This window comes from Anomaloglossus baeobatrachus, chromosome 2 (assembly GCF_048569485.1).
Source record: "Anomaloglossus baeobatrachus isolate aAnoBae1 chromosome 2, aAnoBae1.hap1, whole genome shotgun sequence".
In the NCBI taxonomy this organism is placed as follows: domain Eukaryota; kingdom Metazoa; phylum Chordata; class Amphibia; order Anura; family Aromobatidae; genus Anomaloglossus; species Anomaloglossus baeobatrachus.
Window position 1 is genome coordinate 528,018,750 of NC_134354.1, and position 26,335 is coordinate 528,045,084.

Genomic DNA, 26,335 nt, shown 5'->3' on the forward strand with positions numbered 1-26,335 from the left:
GATGTTAGACTTCCATGAACAGTAAGTACATGTGCCGCCTCTTATTGTACCTCTGCTTGCTTTGCTTGTATTGTATCTGGCTAATCTCTAATTCTTTAATGCAGCAATAAAGGCAATGTTACGACACCATAATTGTTGTGCTAGTTAGGCTGCTTCTGAATAAATAGAAAATGTTACAGCTTCTATATTGGTTTTTGTGCTGCGTTATGAAAAACGTTTCCTATTTCTTACATGTTATGATTGTTATGGTCTGGGAACAGTATAAGGGCTTTATCTATAGAAGTAATTGTATTGTGTTTAAAAGGTACATTCACACTGGTACAACTTTTTATGTTTATATTTATGGATTTATTGCTTTTTAGTCAGATCTGCTTCAATATCCATGTAAAAGAAACTGAAATGACCCTAAACCACATTTCTCTGAGCAGCATTTTGTCCATAGATGACCATCACGTGGCAGACTGTGCCCCCTCCGCCCCAGCGCCCTATGTCCATGCTGTAACACCATAACACAATGTGTGACCAGTGACGGCATGGCTGTAATTCTGCATGCCTCATTGCGCTGTGTGTGGACGGAGTGTACACAACCATGTTTATGTAGTTGGTAATGATTTTACTATTACTCGGCCTAACTGAGGTCTAATTTTAATTGCCTCGAATGTTAATACAGATACAATGTAATAAGTTTGAATAAATGAATATTTGTTTTTTTACATAAATCCTTATATGTAGGGTTTAAAAAAAATAGATTAATAATAATAAAAAATGGCATGAACAGATGTTCATAGTTAGGGACATTTATAGGGGATCTCTCAGCAGGATTGTACCTGCACAGCCATTTATATGTGCATTTAGCTCTTTCACAGACAAGACCAGCCATACCTTTACATGACCAGTCCACTTTTACATTACAGTACTGAGAAACCAGAGTTTGAATTTGTGCGCAAATGAGGCTTATTCACTATTGTAAATCGTAAGCCCCCTCTGACCAGCTCAATTTCCCACGCAGCGCCCCCTACTGCTTTGCCTGAGGTCGCCCACCATAGAGGGAATAGAGCTGGAGGGAGAGAGGCTTAGGATTTACAATAGGTGGTCCGCCTCATTTGTATTTGTATATAAATTCAGGAGCTGATTTCTTAGTAATGGAAAAGGTATTCCAGGACTTTCAAAGAGCTACATCCGCATATAAATGGGGGGTGAAATCCTGCAGAGGGATTCTTTAACACTGGTTCAAATCAAACTATTGAGACTATATTAAAGTGAACCTTTCAGCACTCTTATGGAAGTAGTGGTGAATCTGAGAACGGCTGCTCCAAATGCACGGGCGCCCACAGTGCACTTACAGGCTGATTTGCATATACATGCATGTGCGTTACATAGTTACTTAGGTTGAAAAAAGACCTAGGTCCATCTAGTTCAACCTTCCTCCATCAATTCTACATTTTGGCACGAAGTCACTTATAACCAACAATGTTTTGTGTACTGAGGAAATCATCCAGCCATTTTTTAAAAGCTGTTATAGTATCTGCCATTACTACCTCTTGTGGTAGGGCATTCCACAGTCTGACTGCTCTAACTGTAAAGAACCCTTTCCTATTTAGCTGTCGGAATCACTTTTCTTCCACTCGCAGTGTATGCCCCCTGGTCCTTAGTACTGTCTTTGGAAGAAATAAGTCATGTGCCAGTCCTTTATATTGACCACACATGTATTTATACATATAAATGAGATCTCTTCTGAGATGTCTTTTTTTCTAGGCTAAACATATCTAACTTTTTCAACCTTTCATCATATGTGAGGCCTCCATTCCTTGTACTAGTCTAGTTGCCTGCCTTTGAACTGACTCTAACTTCTGTATGTTCTTTTTAAAATGTGGAGCCCAAAACTGAATCCCATATTCCAGATGTGGCCTTACAAGTGATTTATAGAGGGGTAACAATACGTTGGGATCACGGGATCTAATCTCTTTTTATACACCCTAGAATCTTGTTTCCTTTTGCAGCTACTGCTTGACATTGAGTGCTGCTGCTCAGCTTATTTGTAATGAGAATACCCAAGTCCTTCTCCTGTTCTGTAGTCCCGAGTTTACTTCCATTTAATGTATACACAGCTATAGGATTACTCCGTCCTAGGTGCATTACTTTACATTTATCAACATTTTGCATCAAACGTTAGTTTTCTCATGATTGGCACGTTAATTTTAATTGGGGTACAGATTCCTAACCACTCATATCACTACTTCCATGTGTAAAACATGTGGTTCCTTTCACTGCATTCTGTTCTGAAGTTCAGTTGCAGCCACATAATGGTCAGCACTAAATCTTATTCATTTATGCATATACTGTGGGGGCCCGGTTACTGCTGTGCCTACGGAATACAGAGGGTTACTTATATTTGGGGAGTCCAAAGTAAATTATTGTAAAATTACTCCTTGTTTCTTGCCCCTTTTCTGTCTTCAAGGGGGTGGATTGTTTTTTTTGAATAGTTATTGCTTCATATATTTGTGTATAACATTGTTACATGGGTTCTTATCCTTATATAATGGGAGCTTATGCAGCTTTCTATTCTACTGCTGCTTTCATTCTTCTAAGACCTCTGCTTCATGTCAGTGGTGGGCAACCATCTAGTTGGTATCCAGAGGCTAAAAGCCCCTCAAGGCCATGTTGCATTTCACACAGTGCTGAGCTTGGGACCATAAGAGACGTCTGATACCTCCAGTAGTAAGCTGTACTCCTGCGTGAGCAGGGCCTGGTTAGGGCACGTTCTCAGGCTTAGGATGGACGTCTGTGTGCACGCTGTCTTTTTCAGATGAATTTCGCCCCAGTATCCGCTTGAAAAAGTCTTGGAAAAGCGACCATAAAAATGAACATAATGCACAGCAATGTCAAAACGACTTGGCTGTGCGCATTCTCCATGTTGCGTCACGTGTTTTATCCGCTTCAAGGTTCGGAAACCTGAAGACGTGTCAATCTTTGGACGGCTTCTGCTACAAAGTCGTCCGCTCTCTATACATGAAAGTACAGAGTAAACAGCGCTGGTTGTGCAGCTGCCGCAGAAAGTCTCCAATTTCAGACTGCCGATCACATTGAAGTACCTGTGATAAAGCCACTGGTCAACCAGCAACTTTCTCAGAGAGGGCGGTAGTGCTCGGCGAAGCCAAATTGTGCATAGGATAGTCGTCTGAGATGGCTGTTGGCAAAAAGATAGGTCGTAGCATCATTCAGCCAACAGCCATCTAATCTGTACCTCCAGCTTTGTACTCCCTTCTTAACCACTTCTGCTTCCCTGGTACGCCACCAGTCGCTGTTCACCCTACTCCAGTGATGTCTGTGTGATTGGCTGCAACCGAACCTCAGTGCTGTTGACATGTCACCTCCATAATTCATCAGACTCTTCCCCCCTCGCCCCCTCCCCTCCCAATGGCAGACATCAAGTAAAAGCGAAGTTGTGCATGTTGAACTTTAACTTTGTTTTCCACAGGAATTGTGTACCCCTTCCCCTAATGAAATAAACGTGCCCCCAGCCATCTTATGTGTACGGTTATTTCAGTGTCTGATGCGCTTATTGCATGTCTTACCGTACTGTCATGGCAGGTATTTTGAGGGTCTTGTTTCATATCCCCCATTTGGTTGTGGTTGGTAGTTGCTATCGTCTGCATGTTTCACCTTTTTGGTGGCTCTCGCTTTGAGGACGTGGAGATTTTACTGACTGTTCATATGAAGAACACCGGAAAATGTAGCAAAACTTGTTTATATTGCTCGCGAGCACCAGGTAAATAGAAGACGTTACTGTGCAACTCTGGCCATGTATACTCGGGGAGAAATGTAAAGTATTCCATCTCTGGGTATACAGGACCTATTAGGTGCTTATCCTTTTTATTTAGCAACTTGAAACGTGGCTTCTAATCAAAGTAGAAAATTGGGCACGTAAGTTTGCCATGTTTTTCAAACAGTTGCCATTTTTTACCCATTGTCTTCATATCTAAGTTTTTAGTTTAGCGATTTTATTACAAGCTCTCCTCACTATCTATTTTTCTGAGCATATCGTAGATATACAACTGTAAAGACATCTAATAGTATCCATTACCCATAGGGTCCTACCATTACAAAATGTATACTGTCTGGTGTTCTTGTATTACTGGCTGTTTGTCTATATAGAGGGCCATTCATGCATTTTGCATACCAAGAGTATACTCCGGCTTATAGTTACCAGGACTCTCAAATGTACAGTATATTTGCATCCTTTACACTATACCCCAAATTGTGACGTGAACATAGCGTTATTGTCCATTGTGTGAAGTGGAAATATTAGCGGTTATTAATTGGTTGACTTGCCAAGTCTTGACATTACCAGTTAGTGACAATGCACAAGAGCGATGAATAAGGAGGTCATTGTACAGGTATCTGGATGCTACACAGTGCTTTATAGAGTATATAGTCAGAAACACCTTTCACACATTATTATTTTTTGTGTGTTATTTGTAGTTTTTTTTTTCTCCTTTAGAACAAGTTAGTTTGCCAAGAATAATAAACTAACATTTATTTTTTTTTTACAGTATTAGAAAAATTAAAAATCAATTCTTATGTAACATCCGTCTATACAGGAGAATAACAATATGAAAGCTCAGAATCTCGATAATCTGTACTTGCCCCCAGCATGAAAAAAAGGACACCTATTATGGAGATATTCTACTCTATGGCCTCTTTATAGTTTACGTTAAGGCATTCATGAGTTTTGTGGCAGGTTGCGGTTCCATAAAATGTATGGCCAGTATAAAGTGATGTACACACAGTCTTCTTGTAGAGTTTTTGGAGCAGTAACTGAGCAGAACCTCCAAGCTTTTGAATAACATTTGGAGCTTTTCCGCTCAGTTTCTGCTCCAAAGGTCATACAAAAACTGTGCACATACCCTAATGTGTAAAATCAATGTTTCTAAGGCTGCTTTCACACATCCGGTATTTGCTGAGCGGCACAATATGGCGCTTTGCAGAAAAAAACGCAACCGTTTTTTTTTGCCGCCGGTTGCGTTTTTCCCGCTTAGACTTGCATTAGCGCCGTATTGTGCCGCATGGCCTTGTGTTGCGTCCGGTTTTCGCCGGATGCGGCATATTTAGCCCATGCGGCGGCCGGATGGAACGTTGCCTGGCACAGTTTTTTTGTGTGGCGAAAAAAACGCATTGCGCCGGATGAGGCGCGATTTACAATGCAAGCCTATGGACGCCGGTTGCGGTTTTTTGCACTGCGCATGCTCAGTATCAAGCCGCATCCGTCAAGAAATGGACGGGCCGCATGGAAAAACGTATGCAACGGATCCGTTTTTTTCGCCGCATCCGTTGCATAGGTTTTTGAACCGGATTGAGCCGCACTGCAAAAAAACGGATGTGTGAAAGCAGCCTAAAGGAGGGTCCAGCGTTGTATGGAGGCACCATGTGGTGGTAGATGCTCTTTAATATGGAGTTATAGGGACTGGATATGTCAGTCCTGAAGCTCTGTCACCATGTTTTGACATGTGTAGAGGCCTTAGTAAAATTAACTAATGGGGAAATATTAATTGTCACACTTGTCTACGCAGCTGATGAATCTGTAAGGGGAAATGTGGTCAAATACCGTTATATTAGTTTTGCATAAACATGTTTTCTATTCATCCAAGCATGTAATGTTGTGAAAATGTCTCCCTTTTATCTTTTCATTTTTATGCCTCCTTCTTGTCATTGTAGTAATTAGTCAGCAGGATTTCACAAAACAAACTATCTATACATATACTGTAGCGCTTTCAAAGACCGGTCCAGCAATACATTTATATGACCAGTAATGATGAGCGAGTGTGCTTGACACTGCTTGGTGCTTGGGTACCAGCGGGGCTCAGCCGTGTATCGCGGATGCTCGGATGTGTCGTTCATGAAACAGCAACCACAGAGCACACTCTTGCTTCACTGAATGATGCGAGCGGGCACTCCAGAGAGAGCCACCTGCAGTGTCTGCATGACTTTTACTGGGGAGTAAAAGATATTTTCGGATGTAGCGTGTCCCCTCATGGAAATACTCTGTATATGACTTTCTGTATATAGGCGGAGAGCTGAAGAGGCCAATTATTGACTTCCATTATAGTCGTTGCTTGAGTTGAGCCAATCCAAGATTCTGACCAGCTTGACTCTAGTAATGAGCACTCGAGCATCGTAGTGGTCACCCATCATTTCCAGTACTGAGCATTATACTGCTTGCCTATCATTAATTTTCAGTCTAATACTCCATTATGGAAAAATCAACCTTTACAATGATATGCAAGTGAGGCTAAAGAGCTATTGTAGACCTGAAGCCTCTGTCACTCCAGCTCTATTTCCTGCCCAATGCTGCTTTTACTTGACTGACAACTCCTTTCAGTCAAGCAGGAGAAGGCGGCTCTGTGTGCCGCATAGAATTGAAGTGACACAGGCTTCAGAACTACAATAGCTCTTCAGCCTCATTTTCATGATTTCTCAGTGATGGAGGAATCTGCTGGTCATGTAAAGATATTGCTGAACTTGTCACTGCCTCCTTTTGTAAATCTAGAATGTCTGACCCACACCCTTGAATCAAGATGAAACTGAGCCTATGTGTAAATCAGGGGCCGCACATAGATAGCATCACTGTGTAATTCATGTGCTGTCCATGGTTAAAGGGGGGTTCACCCATATGTATCTTCTAGATCAGGGGTGGGGAACCTCCGGCCCGCGGGCCGCATGCGGCCCGCCATGACCTTTTATGTGGCCCCCGGGCAGATTCCCGGGGGAGGCAGTGCTCGTGCTGTCACCGCGGTTTGCTGCCGCCGGCCCTTTAAATCCACACATTGCTGTTTGTGCTGCAATGTGTTCTCCCGTCGGCCAGTGCCAATTGTGGGCGGGTCTACAGTAGCCTCACAGCTTCCTGCCTTGTGTGTCCGCCCCCTGCCCTCCGGAGATCAGTGCCTGCCTTCTCCTTCTCCTTCTGATGCAGTGTCCGGCTCCTGCACTCCGGTGATGTGAGTGCGATGCTGCTGTGAGTCCAGCGCCGACCCTCTGCTGCTATGTGCCCTGCCCAATGCTTTGTGCCTCCCCACACCAGTTCTGTAAACCCTCTCCCCCAGAGTTGCATGAAACTCAGCGCAGTGTGGCCCCCAATGTCCTGTGTGCACCCCTCCCCCAGTCCTGTGTGCAGCCCCCCAATGTCCTGTGTGCACCCCTCCCCCAGTCCTGTGTGCAGCCCCCCAATGTCCTGTGTGCAGCCCATCACCCAGTAGTCCTGTTTGCGCCCCCCCAATCCTGTGTGTACCCCTCCCCCAGTCCTGTGTGCAGCCCCCCAATGTCCTGTGGGCACCCCCACACAATCCTATGTGCAGCCCATCACCCAGTCCTGTGTGCACCCCCCCAGTCCTGTGTGCACCCCCCAGTCCTGTGTGCACCCCCCCCCAGTCCTGTGTGCACCCCCCCCAGTCCTGTGTGCACCCCCCCAGTCCTGTGTGCACCCCCCCAGTCCTGTGTGCACCCCCCCAGTCCTGTGTGCACCCCCCCAGTCCTGTGTGCTGTGTGCACCCCCCCCAGTCCTGTGTGCACCCCCCCCAGTCCTGTGTGCACCCCCCCCAGTCCTGTGTGCACCCCCCCAGTCCTGTGTGCACCCCCCCCCAGTCCTGTGTGCACCCCCCAGTCCTGTGTGCACCCCCCCCCCCAGTCCTGTGTGCATCCCCCCCCAGTCCTGGGTGCATCCCCCCCAGTCCTGTGTGCATCCCCCCCAGTCCTGTGTGCATCCCCCCCAGTCCTGTGTGCATCCCCCCCAGTCCTGTGTGCATCCCCCCCAGTCCTGTGTGCATCCCCCCCAGTCCTGTGTGCATCCCCCCCAGTCCTGTGTGCATCCCCCCCAGTCCTGTGTGCACCCCCCCCAGTCCTGTGTGCACCCCCCCCAGTCCTGTGTGCACCCCCCCCAGTCCTGTGTGCACCCCCCCCAGTCCTGTGTGCACCCCCCCAGTCCTGTGTGCACCCCCCCAGTCCTGTGTGCACCCCCCCCCAGTCCTGTGTGCACCCCCCCCCAGTCCTGTGTGCACCCCCCAGTCCTGTGTGCACCCCCCCCCCAGTCCTGTGTGCATCCCCCCCAGTCCTGTGTGCATCCCCCCCGTCCTGTGTGCATCCCCCCCAGTCCTGTGTGCATCCCCCCCAGTCCTGTGTGCATCCCCCCCAGTCCTGTGTGCATCCCCCCCAGTCCTGTGTGCATCCCCCCCAGTCCTGTGTGCACCCCCCCCAGTCCTGTGTGCATCCCCCCCAGTCCTGTGTGCATCCCCCCCAGTCCTGTGTGCATCCCCCCCAGTCCTGTGTGCACCCCCCCCCAGTCCTGTGTGCACCCCCCCCCAGTCCTGTGTGCACCCCCCCCAGTCCTGTGTGCACCCCCCCCAGTCCTGTGTGCACCCCCCCCAGTCCTGTGTGCACCCCCCCCAGTCCTGTGTGCACCCCCCCCCAGTCCTGTGTGCACCCCCCCCGTCCTGTGTGCACCCCCCCCAGTCCTGTGTGCACCCCCCCCCAGTCCTGTGTGCATCCCCCCCAGTCCTGTGTGCATCCCCCCCAGTCCTGTGTGCATCCCCCCCAGTCCTGTGTGCATCCCCCCCAGTCCTGTGTGCATCCCCCCCAGTCCTGTGTGCATCCCCCCCAGTCCTGTGTGCATCCCCCCCAGTCCTGTGTGCATCCCCCCCAGTCCTGTGTGCACCCCCCCCAGTCCTGTGTGCTGTGTGCACCCCCCCCAGTCCTGTGTGCACCCCCCCCGTCCTGTGTGCACCCCCCCGTCCTGTGTGCATCCCCCCAGTCCTGTGTGCATCCCCCCCAGTCCTGTGTGCACCCCCCCCAGTCCTGTGTGCTGTGTGCACCCCCCCAGTCGTGTGTGCAGCCCCCCCAGTCGTGTGTGCAGCCCCCCCAGTCGTGTGTGCAGCCCCCCCAGTCGTGTGTGCAGCCCCCCCAGTCGTGTGTGCAGCCCCCCCAGTCGTGTGTGCAGCCCCCCCAGTCGTGTGTGCAGCCCCCCCAGTCGTCTGTGCCTCCCCCCAGTGATGTCTGTGCCTCCCCCCCGTGGTGTCTGTGCCTCCCCCCCCAGTGATGTCTGTGCCTCCCCCCCCAGTGATGTCTGTGCCTCCCCCCCCCAGTGATGTCTGTGCCTCCCCCCCAGTGATGTCTGTGCCTCCCCCCCAGTGATGTCTGTGCCTCCCCCCCAGTGATGTCTGTGCCTCCCCCCCAGTGATGTCTGTGCCTCCCCCCCCAGTGATGTCTGTGCCTCCCCCCCCAGTGATGTCTGTGCCTCCCCCCCCAGTGATGTCTGTGCCTCCCCCCCCAGTGATGTCTGTGCCTCCCCCCCCCAGTGATGTCTGTGCCTCCCCCCCAGTGATGTCTGTGCCTCCCCCCCAGTGATGTCTGTGCCTCCCCCCCAGTGATGTCTGTGCCTCCCCCCCAGTGATGTCTGTGCCTCCCCCCCAGTGATGTCTGTGCCTCCCCCCCAGTGATGTCTGTGCCTCCCCCCCAGTGATGTCTGTGCCTCCCCCCCAGTGATGTCTGTGCCTCCCCCCCAGTGATGTCTGTGCCTCCCCCCCCAGTGATGTCTGTGCCTCCCCCCCCAGTGATGTCTGTGCCTCCCCCCCCAGTGATGTCTGTGCCTCCCCCCCCAGTGATGTCTGTGCCTCCCCCCCCAGTGATGTCTGTGCCTCCCCCCCCAGTGATGTCTGTGCCTCCCCCCCCAGTGATGTCTGTGCCCCTAGCCCCTCCAGTGGTGTCTGTGCCCCCAGCCCCGCGTGTGGTGTCTGTGCCCCCAGCCCCGCGTGTGGTGTCTGTGCCCCCAGCCCCGCGTGTGGTGTCTGTGCCCCCAGCCCCATGCCCCCAGTTAATTAATTGCTTCACCCAATATAGCAGGGTCATTTAAACATTGATAATTTTGTGCGGCCCCCGAAGGTTGGTAGAAATTTCCAAATGGCCCCCGACAGAAAAAAGGTTCCCCACCCCTGTTCTAGATTGATATTATATTGAGAAACAATGTTTCTCTCAAATACCTTATGTTGGCAATAGTGCCTGTGAGAGGCGCTATTGGAGACCGCTTTTCCCCATCGCCTGACCCCCGGGGCTCCGTGACCTCTGGGATCCGGTGACGTCACGTCAAGTTCCTGCTCACGTTTCTTGCGGCCGCAGTCTTCCTGAGTCACTGGGCTGTGTGTGGTGTTTCACCGCTTGTCACAGCCCAGAGTGCCTCCTGCTTGCAGTGCTCTGCTGTGAGGGAGGAGGGAACTGATGGGCTGTGACGAGTGGTGAAACACGCCCACAGCCCATCAGTCACGGACACCGCAGCCGGCCCCAGTCTTCCTGAGTCACTGGGCTGTGTGTGGTGTTTCACCGCTTGTCACAGCCCAGAGTGTCTCCTGCTTGCACTGCTCTGCTGTGAGGGAGGAGGGAGCTGATGGGCTGTGACGAGCGGTGAAACTCCGCCCACAGCCCATATCTCAAGGAAAGAGCGGCCAGTCACGGTGTCAGGAACTTGATGTGACGTCACCGGATCCTCGAGGTCACGGACCCTGGGGGTCAGGCATGGGAAACAGCGGTTTGCAATAGCGCCTCTCACAGGCACTATTGCCAACATAAGGTAACATTGTTTCTCAATATAGTATCGATCTATAAAATAAAATTTTTTTTGGGTGAACCACCCTTTTAAAGCACCGCTCCAGAATTTTTTTTCTAATTCCATGCTGAAGTGGTGCGTTAATTCTAAGCCCCCTACCCTTGTGTTATACTCACCCTTCCCCGTCGTCATCATTTTACAGCGGTGCTCAAGTGGGTCTTCTACAGATTATGACCTGCCGACAGCTCCAGTGTTTTATGGAGCGCGCCGGAGGTCACAAATCAATAGAAGTCTATGAGAACCTCGTTCTGGCTCCCATAGAGATGTATTGATAGCTTGTGACATAGCTTCTGACTTCCTGACAGTCAGAAGTTACGGGCACAAGATGGCCCTGCGGGACTGGAGCAGCGCTGAAAGGGTGAAAACGTCGAAGGACAAGTACGAGACTGGGGGCAAGGGACTTAAGTTTAAGGCACCACTCAAGATCTGGGGAAAAAATGCTGGAGTGGTGCCTTAACAGAACGGATAGCAGAGTCTTTGTCATTTATTTACTTCATATGTGCAAAATCTGAAATACTTGTGAAGATTGGATGCAAAATAATGATCAAACTCCAGCTGTTTTTTGTGAATTCAAAAAATCACTGACATTTGAGGCCTAAGGGATAAATTGCCGAAATGTGAACGGAGCTGGTTGATTGGACACAAAAGTGTAAGCAACTTTATTTACTGAGAAAATAATTTATCACAATTGGGTTTGTGTTATTCCTAGTACCAGTAACGATTGTACAGATTAGTAAAATGACCCACGCAATACTACATAATGGCGGTATACTTCTATAGACAGTAACAGTGTAACCAGGCTCTATGATCATCACAACGGCATGTGCATGACCTTTATTCCTGGGTAGCCCGTGGATTTATAGAAGGGATTTTTATGTGGTTTTCTGTAAAGAAGCTGGCAGAGGCCTGTGTGAGTGTTCTCACCATCTAACATTTGTTACTGAGTGTTTGGATAGTGTCAGTAAGCTGTGATATGTTTATCCTGATAACTCCCATAGAGATGAGTGCATTTTATCAGCTTGTGAACAATGACTGGTGAGGTTATGACTGCCATTATTATGTTATGTATGCTTGTAGTGTAGGGTGCCAGCGCTCAGCTAATTAGGCACACACAGGGCACCTTGGCTGTACACACAGGTACCTATCCAATTATACCACCGTCAACAGTAATTAGAAGTAATAGGCTTCCTATTGTTTTCTGTGCAGTGACAATCATATTGTTATTACAGAGTAGGAGCATTCGAGACGACTGGAATAACCCTTTACCTTACGTTCCGCATGCCTATGGCAGGTCTACATGTTTTCGGGCGGGATTCATCTTTTCGTGGACGGTCCTGCTATATGTATATTGTGTAAACCAATTCAGAGCATTGTGAGCCTCATTTTTTTGAGAATTATGCCCCATCTCCAGCTCTATACTTTAATAATTCCCCAGACCTATTCAGCCACACTAATGGCCAGTTTCCTAAATTGCTCAGTAATTAACACTTTGCCAACATTTCATAAGCTGGCAGGTTGTTAAACGTGTCTTTCAAGTTTCCTTAAGGTCCAGTCACACTAAGCAACTTACCAGCGATCCCAACAACGATAGGGATCGCTGGTAAGTTGCTAGGAGGTTGCTGGTGAGATATCACACTGCGACGCTCCAGCGATCCCACCAGCAACCTGACCTGGCAGGGATCGCTGGAGCGTCGCTACACGAGTTGCTGGTGAGCTCACCAGCAACCAGTGACCAGCCCCCAGTCTCCTAGTTACAGCACACATCAGGTTAATTAACCCGATGTGTGCTGCAGCTAAATGTGCACAGAGCAGGGAGCAGCGCACACTGAGCGCTGGCTCCTTGCTCTCCTAGTTACAGCACACATCGGGTTAATTGCCTGATGTGTGCTGCAGCTAAATGTGCATAGAGCAGGGAGCAGCGCACACTGCTTAGTGCTGGCTCCTTGCTCTCCTAGTTACAGCACACATCGGGTTAATTACCTGATGTGTGCTGCAGCTAAATGTGCACAGAGCAGGAGCCGGCAGCACAGGCAGTGAGAGCGGAGGAGGCTGGTATCAAAGGTAAATATCGGGTAACCAAGGACAGGGCTTCTTGGTTACCCGATGTTTACATTAGTTACCAGCCTCAGCAGAAGCTGGCTCCCTGCTCACTGCACATTAGTTGTTGCTGTCTCGCTGTCACACACAGCGATCTGTGCTTCACAGCAGGACAGCAACAACTAAAAAATGGCCCAGGACATTCAGCAACAACCAACGACCTCACAGCAGGGGCCAGGTTGTTGCTGGATGTCACACACAGCAACATCGCTAGCAACGTCACAAAAGTTGTTCGTTACCAGCGATGTTGCTAGCGATGTTGCTTAGTGTGACGGGGCCTTTAGACTCTAGTGCAGCCGGTCTATCATAAGTTATGTACTCCAAGACTTAGTTTGATTGCCCGCCATATCATTTCACTGTTCAATATTTCCATATTCTTTGCATTGAAAATGCCATGTGTAAGAAATCCCATTTGGGGATTGGAAGTGCATTAACTTATATTAGGGTTAAGTAGATCACTATGTGGGGGACCCCTCCCCCCCCCAGAGATTTAGCTTCAAGATTCCTACAAAATGCTGTTTATTTAGAAAATGGTGTTCGAATGCATTGTGCAGTTCTGTGCAATTCTGCTATGTGTGACCATGGCCTTACAATGTGGGTTAGTTTCCTAGAACTCAAAATCTCAAAAACTAGTTTTTTAGAGGTATCTCAAATCAATATCACGTCAGCAAAATACCTATCCACTTTGAATACGAAGAAAATTTGTTTAAAAAATTATCAGTTTTATTTGAATATATTAAAAAAAGTCCTTTGACCAGAACAAACATGATACCAACACCAACACATAGTTAGCAGTAACACATATAAAAGATGACAATAGATAGTCTCAAACCACTTTGTTGAGAGTGAATAGAAAGGTTTTGAGTGAATGCCTAACAGCACTTCCACCCTAGATTACATCAATATTTAGGGAAGTGGGTGGGGCTATATTCTGGCCTTAGTTTACCCCTCAAGACACTATCCCTGCCTATCAATGGAGCACATCCTTAGTTACACGATGCCCCCATTCCTCGGCGGCTCACCCTTAAATGTCCCTTCTCTATCCCTTTCAAGATAATTTGGGCGTCTCTACATGTGGTACAGACCACCATTAGGACAGGCACATATAGATTTCACAGATTAATTTGATGAAGACAAGCAAATTCAAAAATTAGGATTTTTTCAGAACTTATCTCCAAATCTGTCTCCCAAGTGCCTAGAGACCGTCCGACAGATCTTTCATTCAACAAAGTCCATGTGATTTCATTTCATCTTTACAAGATCTCATGATTTCATTTCATCTTTACAGGATCTCATCAATTCTTGCCCATCATATTCTTTATACTGAGTCCTTGTGATTTTATTTCATCTTTTCAGGAACTCATCATATCTCATCTCGACGCGTTTCGATTTTTTCATAGAAGCATGATAGCCTTTAGATGTTAGTGCCTCCAGGTGTCACACCGCTCTGATTCCTGGAGGCACTAACATCTAAAGGCTATCATGCTTCTATGAAAAAATCTCCTGATGAACTCCGTCTTGCATTTGTATGGAGTGAAACGCGTCGAGATGAGATGAGATATGATGAGTTCCTGAAAAGATGAAATAAAAATTGAAATGAAAGTTGAAAGTTGAATGAAAGATCTGTCCGACGGTCTCTAGGCACTTGGGAGACAGATTTGGAGATAAGTTCTGAAAAAATCCTAATTTTTGAATTTGCTTGTCTTCACCAAATTAATCTGTGAAATCTATATCTGCCTGTCCTAATGGTGGTCTGTACCACATGTAGAGACGCCCAAATTATCTTGAAAGGGATAGAGAAGGGACATTTAAGGGTGAGACGCCGAGGAATGGGGGCATCGTGTAACTAAGGATGTGCTCCATTGATAGGCAGGGATAGTGTCTTGAGGGGTAAACTAAGGCCAGAATATAGCCCCACCCACTTCCCTAAATATTGATGTAATCTAGGGTGGAAGTGCTGTTAGGCATTCACTCAAAACCTTTCTATTCACTCTCAACAAAGTGGTTTGAGACTATCTATTGTCATCTTTTATATGTATTACTGCTAACTATGTGTCGGTGTTGGTATCATGTTTGTTCTGGTCAAAGGACTTTTTTTAATATATTCAAATAAAGCTGATAATTTTTTAAACAAATTTTCTTCGTATTCAAAGTGGATAGGTATTTTGCTGACGTGATATTAGTTTCCTAGAACGTCTGTCATACTAGCTGTAGTACCTGGCATTTCCCGGAATAGTAACTGTCTGTCTCTCTCACTCTCCCTCTCTGTCTGTCTGTCTGTGTCTCTGTCTGTCTGTGTCTCTGTCTGTCTGTGTCTCTGTCTGTCTGTGTCTCTGTCTGTCTGTGTCTCTGTCTGTCTGTGTCTCTGTCTGTCTGTGTCTCTGTCTGTCTGTGTCTCTGTCTGTCTGTGTCTCTGTCTGTCTGTGTCTCTGTCTGTCTGTGTCTCTGTCTGTCTGTGTCTCTGTCTGTCTGTGTCTCTGTCTGTCTGTCTGTGTCTCTGTCTGTCTCTGTCTGTCTGTCTGTGTCTGTCTCTGTCTGTCTGTCTGTGTCTGTGTCTCTGTCTGTCTGTCTGTGTCTGTGTCTCTGTCTGTCTGTCTGTGTCTGTGTCTCTGTCTGTCTGTCTGTGTCTCTGTCTGTCTGTCTGTGTCTCTGTCTGTCTGTCTGTGTCTCTGTCTGTCTGTCTGTGTCTCTGTCTGTCTGTCTGTGTCTCTGTCTGTCTGTCTGTGTCTCTGTCTGTCTGTCTGTGTCTCTGTCTGTCTGTCTGTGTCTCTGTCTGTCTGTCTGTGTCTCTGTCTGTCTGTCTGTGTCTCTGTCTGTGTCTCTGTCTGTCTGTCTGTGTCTCTGTCTGTCTGTCTGTGTCTCTGTCTGTCTGTCTGTGTCTCTGTCTGTCTGTCTGTGTCTGTCTGTCTGTCTGTCTGTCTGTCTGTCTGTCTGTGTCTGTCTGTCTGTCTGTGTCTCTGTCTGTCTGTGTCTCTGTCTGTCTGTGTCTCTGTCTGTCTGTGTCTCTGTCTGTCTGTGTCTCTGTCTGTCTGTGTCTCTGTCTGTCTGTGTCTCTGTCTGTCTGTCTGTGTCTCTGTCTGTCTGTGTCTCTGTCTGTCTGTCTGTCTGTGTCTCTGTCTGTCTGTGTCTCTGTCTGTCTGTCTGTCTGTGTCTCTGTCTGTCTGTCTGTGTCTCTGTCTGTCTGTCTGTGTCTCTGTCTGTCTGTCTGTGTCTCTGTCTGTCTGTGTCTGTCTCCCAAAATCATATTAACTCACACAAAAGCTGTTATACTAAGAATGTCCTTCGTTGCCTATAGCAACCAATCAGCACTCCTATTAATGACCTGTAGCTCCCAGCTCCATTGACTTTAATGTAAGTAGGTTTTTTAGCGAATAACTGTAAAACGTGGGGTTAACATTTCCCATCAAAACATAGGCTATGCCGTTCCCTGAGTAACATGTGGTGTCTGTGCAAAATTTCGTGATTGTAAATGCAACGGTGCGGACTCCTTTAGCGGACATATACACACACATACTGTACATACATGCATACTGTATGTACGTACACACACACACACTCAGCTTTATATATTAGATTGGATTGACATCAAAGGGGTATGTTCTCATATAGAAAATGTGTATTTTCTGCCACGGAGTTGCATGACATACAAAATGAGACAAAAGTGCTTTAAAAAAACATGTTAAAAAATGCGCTCAAACGTAATGAAGAAACGCAAGTTCCCGAATTTAGTTAATTGGTGCCAAAAATCTGCAGCATCAGAATCCAAATCCTCATCATGGGAACGTAGTGTAGGGTAGGGGGGATAATTGGTTCTTATAATGTGTACATGTCATGAATAGTGCAGGTAATTATCAATAATGATTATGCCAGTCATAATCGCTACAACCTAACCTACATGGAGACACTGACCATCGAGATAAGGAGTAATGAAGTTGCATGCAATCTTGTGAACTCCTGCGGCCACTTTCACTTTTGTGTGGACCCAGTTGCCCCCCAGGCATCTTATGTATGCAGTATGGTGGTATGATAATGGCTGTCGTGACATGCACAGTTCTGTGCATACATATAAAATCTACTCATTTCTGTGTCTGCTGTTACCAACTTTCCCAGTCAGTTTATGTATTTTGGGTAACCATGGAAACCTGAGACATTTGGGTTTTTTCCCCCCTTGCTGCCCATTTTGCTATCCTGTATAGTGGTTATGTCATTTGGAAGCATTTTGCTGATGTAGTCAGCTGGAAAAATGGCATTGGGATATATAATGTATTAATGTTTTAGATTTTGGCGGCTTCAGCCCACAGGCTATTGCTAAAAATGGAACTGCTACAACACACATACGGTATATTAAGTGCTAAAAACATAGGGCCCTTCCGGATCTCCCATGACTGTATCAGCCCCAATACTTTGCACTAAATATCCACCACTTGTCTGGAGCTGTAATATAACCATGTGCTTGAGCTTTGACTATCTTTTCACCAGAGGCAGGGAATGGATACCGTTGTATAGAATATAGCAACTGGTGTGGTGTCTGGGCAGAAGATACTACTGCTCTGTGCTTGGACAGGCCATCATAGCAGGTGGGGTGCCCAGATCGCCTCTGATCTGTAAGCAGAGCTGAATAGGTCTGATCTGCAGGACCCCACAACAGCAGCTACAGATTGAATGGAACTTGTGATGATGGCTGATCAGTGGGCTGCTCAGTGTCTGACCCCCTGATCTAATATTTGATTTGTACAAATGATAGGTTATCAATGCAGTTTAACTGGACAACCCCTTTAAAGATGATGATTTATGTCCATAGAAAACAAAGACAAAAAAAAATGTAGCAGAATATTTGTGAAAGCCCTATGTGGCTTACGTGTGGCTAAGTAGTTGTGTGTCTGTCTGTATGGATTATGTTAGAGCATGGTACTTAGAAATCTATCTGTCCATACCATACCTTCAAAACCTAAGATAGAAGAGCATATACAATGCTGTACAGGGCCGGCGTCAGCACTCGGCACACCTGGGCACGTGTCGGGGCCCACTCGCAGACAGCAGTGTGGTGTACCGCCGATGGAGGCAGGCCACGCAGCTGCTTTGGAGTCAGAGTCAGAGCAGCCCGGTGCCAGCGCTGCAGATGCCGATACAATTGAAAGCAGTGATGACAGAGGGAGCGGCGCGCTCGCTCTCATCATTCTCCTGCCACGTCTGTCTGTGCTCTGCCTCTGACAGCACAGTGCAGCGGAGCGCAATGACGTCATTGCTATGCGCGCCTATTTCCTGAGTTGTCACAGCGGTTGAACAGTGGAAGCGCTGAGGAGACTGGAGCAGCGGGAGAACGAGAAGAACTGAATATGTATTAATCGCTGTGACCAGAAGATTATAGGGCTTCATTAAACGATATGGGGCTGCTACATGGGGGCTGCATAATGCTTCTACTTGGGGGCTGCGTAATGCTGCTACATGGGGGCATATGAGGCTGCATTATGTTATATGGAGGAATGTGGGGGCTGCATACTTCTAAACCCCTCAGAGCTGTATGTCCCCTCCACCCCAGTGCTGTATACCCCCCAGAGCTGTATGTCCCCTCCACCCCAGTGCTGTATACCCCCCCAGAACTGTATGTCCCCCTTCACCCCAGTGCTATATACCCCTCAGAGCTGTATCCCCCCGTCTAGAGCTGTATGCCCCCCCCCCATTGCTGTATGTCCCCAGCATCTTCTGTGATGTATATACAGCAGTGTCTGTGTGCGGCCATGTCTGTTAGTGATGGCCACCAATCAGCGCAGCACAGCCGCATGCCCTGGAGGAGCTGGACGGAGATAAGCGGGGGAGGTAAATGAGGCTGCTGCCGGCTTCCCCATATTAATAATATCTCTAATGTGTCTGTGTATGATGTGTGTGTGTGTGTGTGTGTGTGTATATGTATGTCGGTGTTTATGACTGTGTATGGATTTGTCTGTTTATATGTGTTTTTCTGAATTTCTCTTTAAATATGTATATGTACGTAATCCTGTCTGTGTATGTATCTGTGTATGTACGTGTCTGCTTGTGCATTGGGCCCAGTGAGACTCTTTTGTCCGAGGCCCACAAAAACCTGGGGCCGGCCCCAGATGCTGTAAGTGGTAACATAGGGGCTTGGTAAACACCGTTTTTGATTAAAAAAAAAACCAAAACGTAAAATCCATCCATCCATGACCAGATGTACCCCAATCAGGACTATTGTACTATTACCAGTTAGTTGCCTACTGCAGGGTATATGCTCATTTTGTGTCTAAGGTGTTGTCTGTTAGATGGGCATGTGTCCAACAGTCAGGCCCCAGTCCCGCTCTGCTCACATCTACACTGAGGATATCTGACACAAGGTGAGGTTGTAATACTAGAGGATGGTATCATCCCAATTGGGGTACACTTTGTCATAGTGGGATGTCTTTTCCGCTCAAAAACAGTGTTTACGAAGGACCCTAAGTTATTTACTTATATTATCATTTACTTATTGGACGATATATACTTATTTTTTACATCTTAGCTTTTGTATGTTATAGGGAACCTGTCAGGTGTAATATGCACCCAGATACACGAGCAGTTCTGGGTGCATATTGCTAATCCCTGCTTAACTGCCCCTGCATACACCAGCATAGATAAAGAGCTCTTTAGAAAAAGTATTTCTAAAGATCGTATATTATATGCTAATGAGGCCAATGCAAGAGCGTCAGTTCCCTTGGCTAGCCGGCCCACATAGCACGGTAGCACGCCCCTGTGGGTGTACTAACATGCTAATGAATACGCAGCAACACCGCACATACCTCAGTCTTGATGGCGGCCAGTGGAGGATGCGCATGATCCGGAGTCCTCAGCATTTCCTGTAATGCACACTGTACCTCACTGAAGCCGGGAAGCTTACACCGGCATCAATTTAGTGCGCATGATCAGAAGTCCCGGGCTCTGGTTCATGCACAGCGTGCACCCATCCTCTGCCAGCCGCCGTGAAGACTGAGGCATGTGTGGCGTTGCTGCGCATTCATTAGCATGTTAGTACTCCCACAGGGGCGTGCTACCGTGCTATGTGGGCCGGCTAGCCAAGGAAACTCACGCCCTTGCAACTAGTCCCTGGCCTCATTAGCATATAATATACGATCTTTATAAATACTTTGTCTAAAGATCTGTTTATCTATGCTAGTGTATACAGGGACGGTTTAGATTAGGCTACTTTCACACATCCGGCTTGAGCAGTGCGGCTCAATTTGGCTGTGCAAGCTATGCAACGGATGCGGCGAAAACACCGCATCCTTTGCATAAGTTTTTACATGCGGCCCGTCCGTTTTTTTCCGGTTGCGGCATGCTACTGAGCATGCGCAGTGGAAGAAACCGCATGCGGGGCCGGATGCGTTTTTTTCCGCATCGCGCCGCATCCGGCATCCATAGGCATGCATTGAAAAATGCGCCGCAGCGGCCGGATGTGGCGCGATGCGGTTTTTTTGCTGGAGCAAAAAACGTTGCAGGCAACGTTTCATCCGGCCGCGGCATCGGCTAAAACTGCCGCATGCGGCAAAAACCGGACCGACTGCAAGCCCATGCGGCACAATACGGCACTAATGTAAGTCTATGCAAAAAAAACGCAACCGGCGGCAAAAAAAACGGTTGCGGTTTTTCTGCAGAGTGCTGTATTGTGCCGCAGAGCAAATACCGGATGTGTGAAAGTAGCCTTAGCAATACGCACCCAGAACTGCTCGTGTATTTGGGTGCATATTGCACCTGACAGGTTCCCTTTAATTGGCCACAGTGTGAACATTGTCTAATACCAGCTTATGCTTGGGCTCATTTCTTTTAGTTTTGGCATACCATACCTTCAAAAAAATTTTCCTTGAAGATTTAGAAAGCAGGTCCTAAAAGATGCTAGTGTTTGGAGGAAGCATATGATGGCACGTGTAGTGCCTGACTGTGTGAGCCTCGTGCACCACCAAACAGGCTCTTTGTACATGGCTTTACTACCTTTTTTGATTTCTAAGCTTCATTGTTCAATGCTGAACTTTGCCCAGCACTGACAGGTCTGCTTCAATGTCAGGGGCAAAGTCATTTGCAGCAGGTTTGCTACACATTAACTAGAGCTGTTCAGCTGATCACTGCAGCGTCCAATGTCTCCATGTCCTCGCTCTGTCAGTGATAGAGGAGAGTATTCATTTATCCACAAGTATTTTCAGCGCCCTCAGCACATTGTATCTGATTTGCGTGATCTTATTTTCATCATTTTCTCAAGTGACTTGTGTGTTGTATATGGCGGATGTAATGGATAAAAGCTTAAACATCATAGTAATAGTGACAGGGTCTCATAAATATTGCAATATTTTTAGTAACCAATGTGCTTTGATGTATTTATTTTTTTTTTTCTAAAATCTTAGCAAAAAGTTGAGAAATGTATGTTTTTCTAAACCCTTGTCAGACACAAAACGTGAAGTTGGTCTGGCTTTTATCCGTACACTTTTTATTTTGTCTTTATAGTGGCATAGGTATGCTAGAAAGGTATGGTAAATTGTGAAAGATTCCTGACTATCATGTACACATGGCACATACACTAAAAACAACAGGCACATTTTTAACACTATTACATTTGATGTGACCGTTTTTCATGTCCTGGTCAGTATTTCCTTGTACAAAATATCTTCCACTTGTTTGACGTTTCCCCTGGCCATGCCATCTTGTTAACTGTGACATGTCACCAGGTAATAAGTGGACAGTTATTGCTTTTATTTAATTCCTGATGCCTCCCTGAATATTTTGTTTTATTTTCTGTTATTAAAAATAAATATACAGTGGAACCTCGCGTAACGAGTAACCCACTTAACGAGAATTTCGCTTAACGAGCAAAGCTTTCTGTAAATTTGTAACCCGGTTTACGAGAAAGCTTTGCTGTACAAGCGAAATCCTCGCTGTACACACTTCCGGTTCCGTACATCCACCGCGCTCTGACCCGCACTTGCAGTCCACACAAACGCACACAAGCACGCACACACATACAGTATTATGCTCACCTTACCATCTGTTCCATCGCCGGCCTCATGGTTCTTGTAGTCCGCCGGCTCATTGCGACATCCTCGCGGCGAACTACAAGATCCAGGAGACCGGCGATGAATCGAAAGGTAAGGTGAGCATAATATGTGTACCTTCTGTTCCATCGCCGGCCTCCTGGGTCCTGTAGTTCGCCACTCCGCTCCAGGCTGTGCATCGGCAACCATAGCGACGAAGCAGGAAGTTCCCCTGTCACCTGCTACTCAAAGGCAGCGCGCTGGCCAATCAGAGGCAAGCGGCTCCTGCCTTTGACGTCAGCGCTCTGGCAGTGGAAGTTCCTCCCTCGTCATTATGGTAACTCGATACACAGCCCGTACCGGAGAACAGCAAGTCCCAGGAGACCGGCGATGGAACGGAAGGTAAGGTGAGCATTTTGTGTGTGTGTGTGTGTGTATGTGTGTGTGTGTGTGTGTGTGTGTGTGTGTGTGTGTGTGTGTGTGTGTGTGTGGGGAATGACACAATAGGGGACCTGAATGGGAAATTTAACAAGTTGTGGAATGAATTGTCTGCATTGCAATAATTTCCTATGGGGAATTTTGCTTTGCTGAATGAGTAACTTGGTTAACAAGCACAGTCCCAGAACGGATTGTTCTCGTTAACCAAGGTTCCACTGTATATATCTCCCTCTCTCTCCCTCTGTCTCTCTATATGTATATAAATGTGTGTGTGTGTGTGTGTGTATATATATACACAGTACAGACCAAAATTTTGGACACACCTTCTCATTCAATGAATTTTCTTTATTTTCATGACTCTGAAAATTGTAGATTCACATTGAAGGCATCAAAACTATGAATTAACATATGTGGAATGAAATACTTAAAAAAGTGTGAAACAACTGAAAATATGTCTTATATTCTAGGTTCTTCAAAGTAGCCACCTTTTGCTTTGATTACTGCTTTGCACACTCTTGACATTCTCTTGATGAGCTTCAAGAGGTAGTCACCGGAAATGGTCTTCCAACAGTCTTGAAGGAGTTCCCAGAGATGCTTGGCACTTGTTGGCCCTTTTGCCTTCACTCTGCAGTCCAGCTCACCCCAAACCATCTCGATTGGGTTCAGGTCTGGAGACTGTGGGGGCCAGGTCATCTGGCTTAGCACCCCATCTCTCTCCTTCATAGTCAAATAGCCCTTACACAGCCTGGAGGTGTGTTTGGGGTCATTGTCCTGTTGAAAAAGAAATGATGGTCCAACTAAACGCAAACCAGATGGAATAGCATGCCGCTGCAAGATGCTGTGGTAGGCATGCCTGTTCTGTATGCCTTCAATGTTGAATATATTGCCAACAGTGTCACCAGCAAAGCACCCCCACACCATCACACCTCCTCCTCCATGCTTCACGGTGGGAACCAGGCATGTAGAGTTAATCCGTTCACCTTTTCTACAAAGACACGGTGGTTGGATCCAAAGATCTCAAATTTGGACTCATCGGACCAAAGCACAGATTTCCACTGGTCTAATGTCCATTCCTTGTATTCTTTAGCCCAAACAAGTATCTTCTGCTTGTTGCTTGTCCTTAGCAGTGGTTTCCTAGCAGCTATTTTACCATGAAGGCCTGCTGCACAAAGTCTCCTCTTAACAGTTGTTCTAGAGATGAGAAGTTGTGTCCAAACTTTTGGTCTGTACTGTATATATAAAAGATATATAAAATATATTGCTAATTTGCCGCACACAGAAGCCTCTATATACACCCCAGAAGCCTTTATATACACACCAGCATATACACCCCAGCAGCCTTTGTATACACCCCACAAGCCAAAGCCTCTATATACACTCCAGCAGCAACCTCTAGCACACAGTAAAAAAAAAAGAACAAAAAACCAATTATAATTATACTCACCTTGCACTTTCTTCTCTTTTCATACTCTGTAGTACTTTCTCCCTCCCCTTGCTGGCCCTGCAGGCTGGGAGATGCGGCTGCTTCCTATTTCCTCCTTGGCATGCCCCGCCCACCTCTTTGCTCAGCTGCCTCCGGATTGGATGTGGGTGTTGCTGAGGGAGTGGTGCGGGCAGGCCCCTTAGATACCCGACTGCGACCTTAGCAACGTGACAGTCTGTTTTTGGTCTTGGCAACTCTACGTTGCATTTTCAAGAGTTAAAATAAGATGCAACGTCAAGGTTCAAGTTTTTGATGCCCCTTTACAAGGAAAGTTGCTTATAGATAGTCAAAAGGTATTCACAAGAAATGTGGTGTACAAAAATATGCTAGGTTGATATTGTTAACAAATATATTATAGTGTGGATGTACTTCTTCCGGCCAATGATTTATTTAAATACAGTTAGATATTCATGTAATAGTTTATATATTTTGATGATCTGTTTAATAATTTCATTCGGTTGTATTAAGTTCAATAAACAATAACGTTTAATGATGATGTATATGTCACCCTGTATATTCAATGTATTATTCTTAAATCTTCATAAATAAACTACATACATATTCTAGAGTACCCGATGCGCTAGAATCTGGCCACCATCTAGTGAAATATATATAAATATGCCATACTTTTCCAGATAAATGAGCCATGTAGTGTTGATTTTTTTTTTCCTGGTCTTTACCAAGTGAAGGGGTTTCCCACAGTCATAAAGCCCCATAGAATCCTGAGAGTCACGCCTCCTTTGTAAAGACCTTCAAAGTCTGTCTGTGTCTAACGCTGCCGCCCGCAGCTTTCACCTGACCCCAGCACCGCTCCAGAGCGGACCCTGCAGTATGTATATGTATATATTATTATATCCCAATAAGCACATTTATGGAATAATAATGTTAATATTTATTCATTTATATAGTGCTATTGATTCCACAGCGCTTTACATACAATGGCAACACTGTCCCCATTGGGGCTCACAATCTAAATTCGCTATGAGTATGTTTTTTGGAGTGTGGGAGGAAACCGGAGAACCCGGAGGAAACCCACACAAACACGGGGAGAACATACAAACTCCTTGCAGATGTTGTCCTTGGTGGGATTTGAACCCGGGATCCCAGCGCTGCAAGACTGCAGTGCTAACACTTGACTCGAGTATAATGGAAGTCAATGGGAAACTTGAGCATTTTTCCAGAAGATCTTCAGAAAAAATACTTGCTATCCATTTTAATGGGTACTTTGTGTCGAGCCCGTCCAAGTGTCTGATCTGCTTGTTACGAGCACCTGAGCATGGTAGTGCTCGCTCAACACTACTGGCATCATTGCTCTTTTGGAATGCCCTCCTTGAATGAGGGTTCATATAGTCTAGTATGACGGGTAGTCCTCACTCATAATTTGGCTGATTACCTGTATTCATTTTCCAGTCATATATTTGTTTCTTTATATCCCCAATGCAAATAATGTTAGTGTAAAAACTAACATGGAAGAATAGCTGTTTCCTATTGGCTGCATTGAAATGAAAAATTGCTTTTATGGGGGTTTTTTTGACCACTCAAAATAAATTGTGTGATTGGGTGGCCACATTCTGTGAAAATTGTAACTTTATTTTTGAAAAAATTGTGATCTTTTTCCTTATCCAGCAAATGACACCCAGGTTTAAACTGTTATATTATTCAGTACTTCGTGTAAGAGCTCATTAAAACGACCGTTCATTTTGTCCTGGTCAGTACCTTTTTTTTTTTCCCGCGGACCTACTGACAAGACCATCTATTCAATGTGTTTTGTATAGGATCGGAAGCACTTCCTTGTGACTTTCATCTCAGTGCCCCTGCAGTCTGTCGCACTGCCCCTGCCAGCTCTGCAGCAGCTCACAGCAGTGTCTAAGCCGCTGCAGGGATGATTAGCGCTGCCTTCAAGAGGTTAGCAAAGTTTATTACCTGCGGTGATGAAGTCTGCTCAACTCATGACATCAGCGCTCATCACTGACTTCCATGCCCACTGCGCTGTCACCTCAAGTCTCACGGGCGGCCCAAGACTGTGACTAGCTGTGACGTCACGAGCTCCTACGATACTTCACGTGAGAACGCAACGGCCGTGGAACTCCGTGATGAGTGCTGACGTCACAAGTTCAGCGGACTTCATCACCGCAGGTAATGTTCTGAGCTAACCTCATGACGTCGACGCTCGTCTTGCCCTGCGGTGACCTTACATGACCTAATAATTTTAGCTCAGGTTGCTGCACTACTCTCCCAGCCAATGTGCAACATTCTGTTCTTCATTAACTGGGACAGTGAGTATGAATCGTCGTGGGACTCCCTTATTGGATTACACCGGACCCGGATTTGTTTTTTCTTTTCAATAAATTTGTAGAAGTGGGATTGTGTTGGGGAGAATTTTTTCAAATTTAATTTGTCTTCCATTTTTTTTTATTTATTTTTTTATTTCTGACTAGGTTATTGTGTCGGGTATCTGATAGACGCCTTGACATAACTAATGTCAGGAATTGATGCAGCACACATTACACAGCTGGTATCAACCCCATATATTACTTCGTTTACCACCGCACCAGGAGATTTGCCACTTTTTGGGCATCTGTGGCCTGCTATTTTTAGGCTGGGGAGAGTCCAATAACAGTGGACCTCCCTAGTCTGAATACCAGAGAACACCTGTCCGCTTTTCCT

General features: G+C 46.7%; 1 protein-coding gene across 5 annotated transcripts in view; it reads left to right on the top strand.

The window, feature by feature from the left end:
* TMEM131 (transmembrane protein 131) overlaps positions 1-26,335 on the top strand; it is a 252,048-nt gene that overhangs the window by 94,430 nt on the left and 131,283 nt on the right. For all 5 annotated transcript variants that reach the window (XM_075336598.1, XM_075336600.1, XM_075336599.1 and 2 more), the window contains exon 4: positions 1-21. This exon is cut by the window's left edge and continues 48 nt beyond it. In XM_075336598.1, the coding sequence (XP_075192713.1) occupies positions 1-21 (21 nt within the window). The remainder of the gene's footprint in view (positions 22-26,335) is intronic.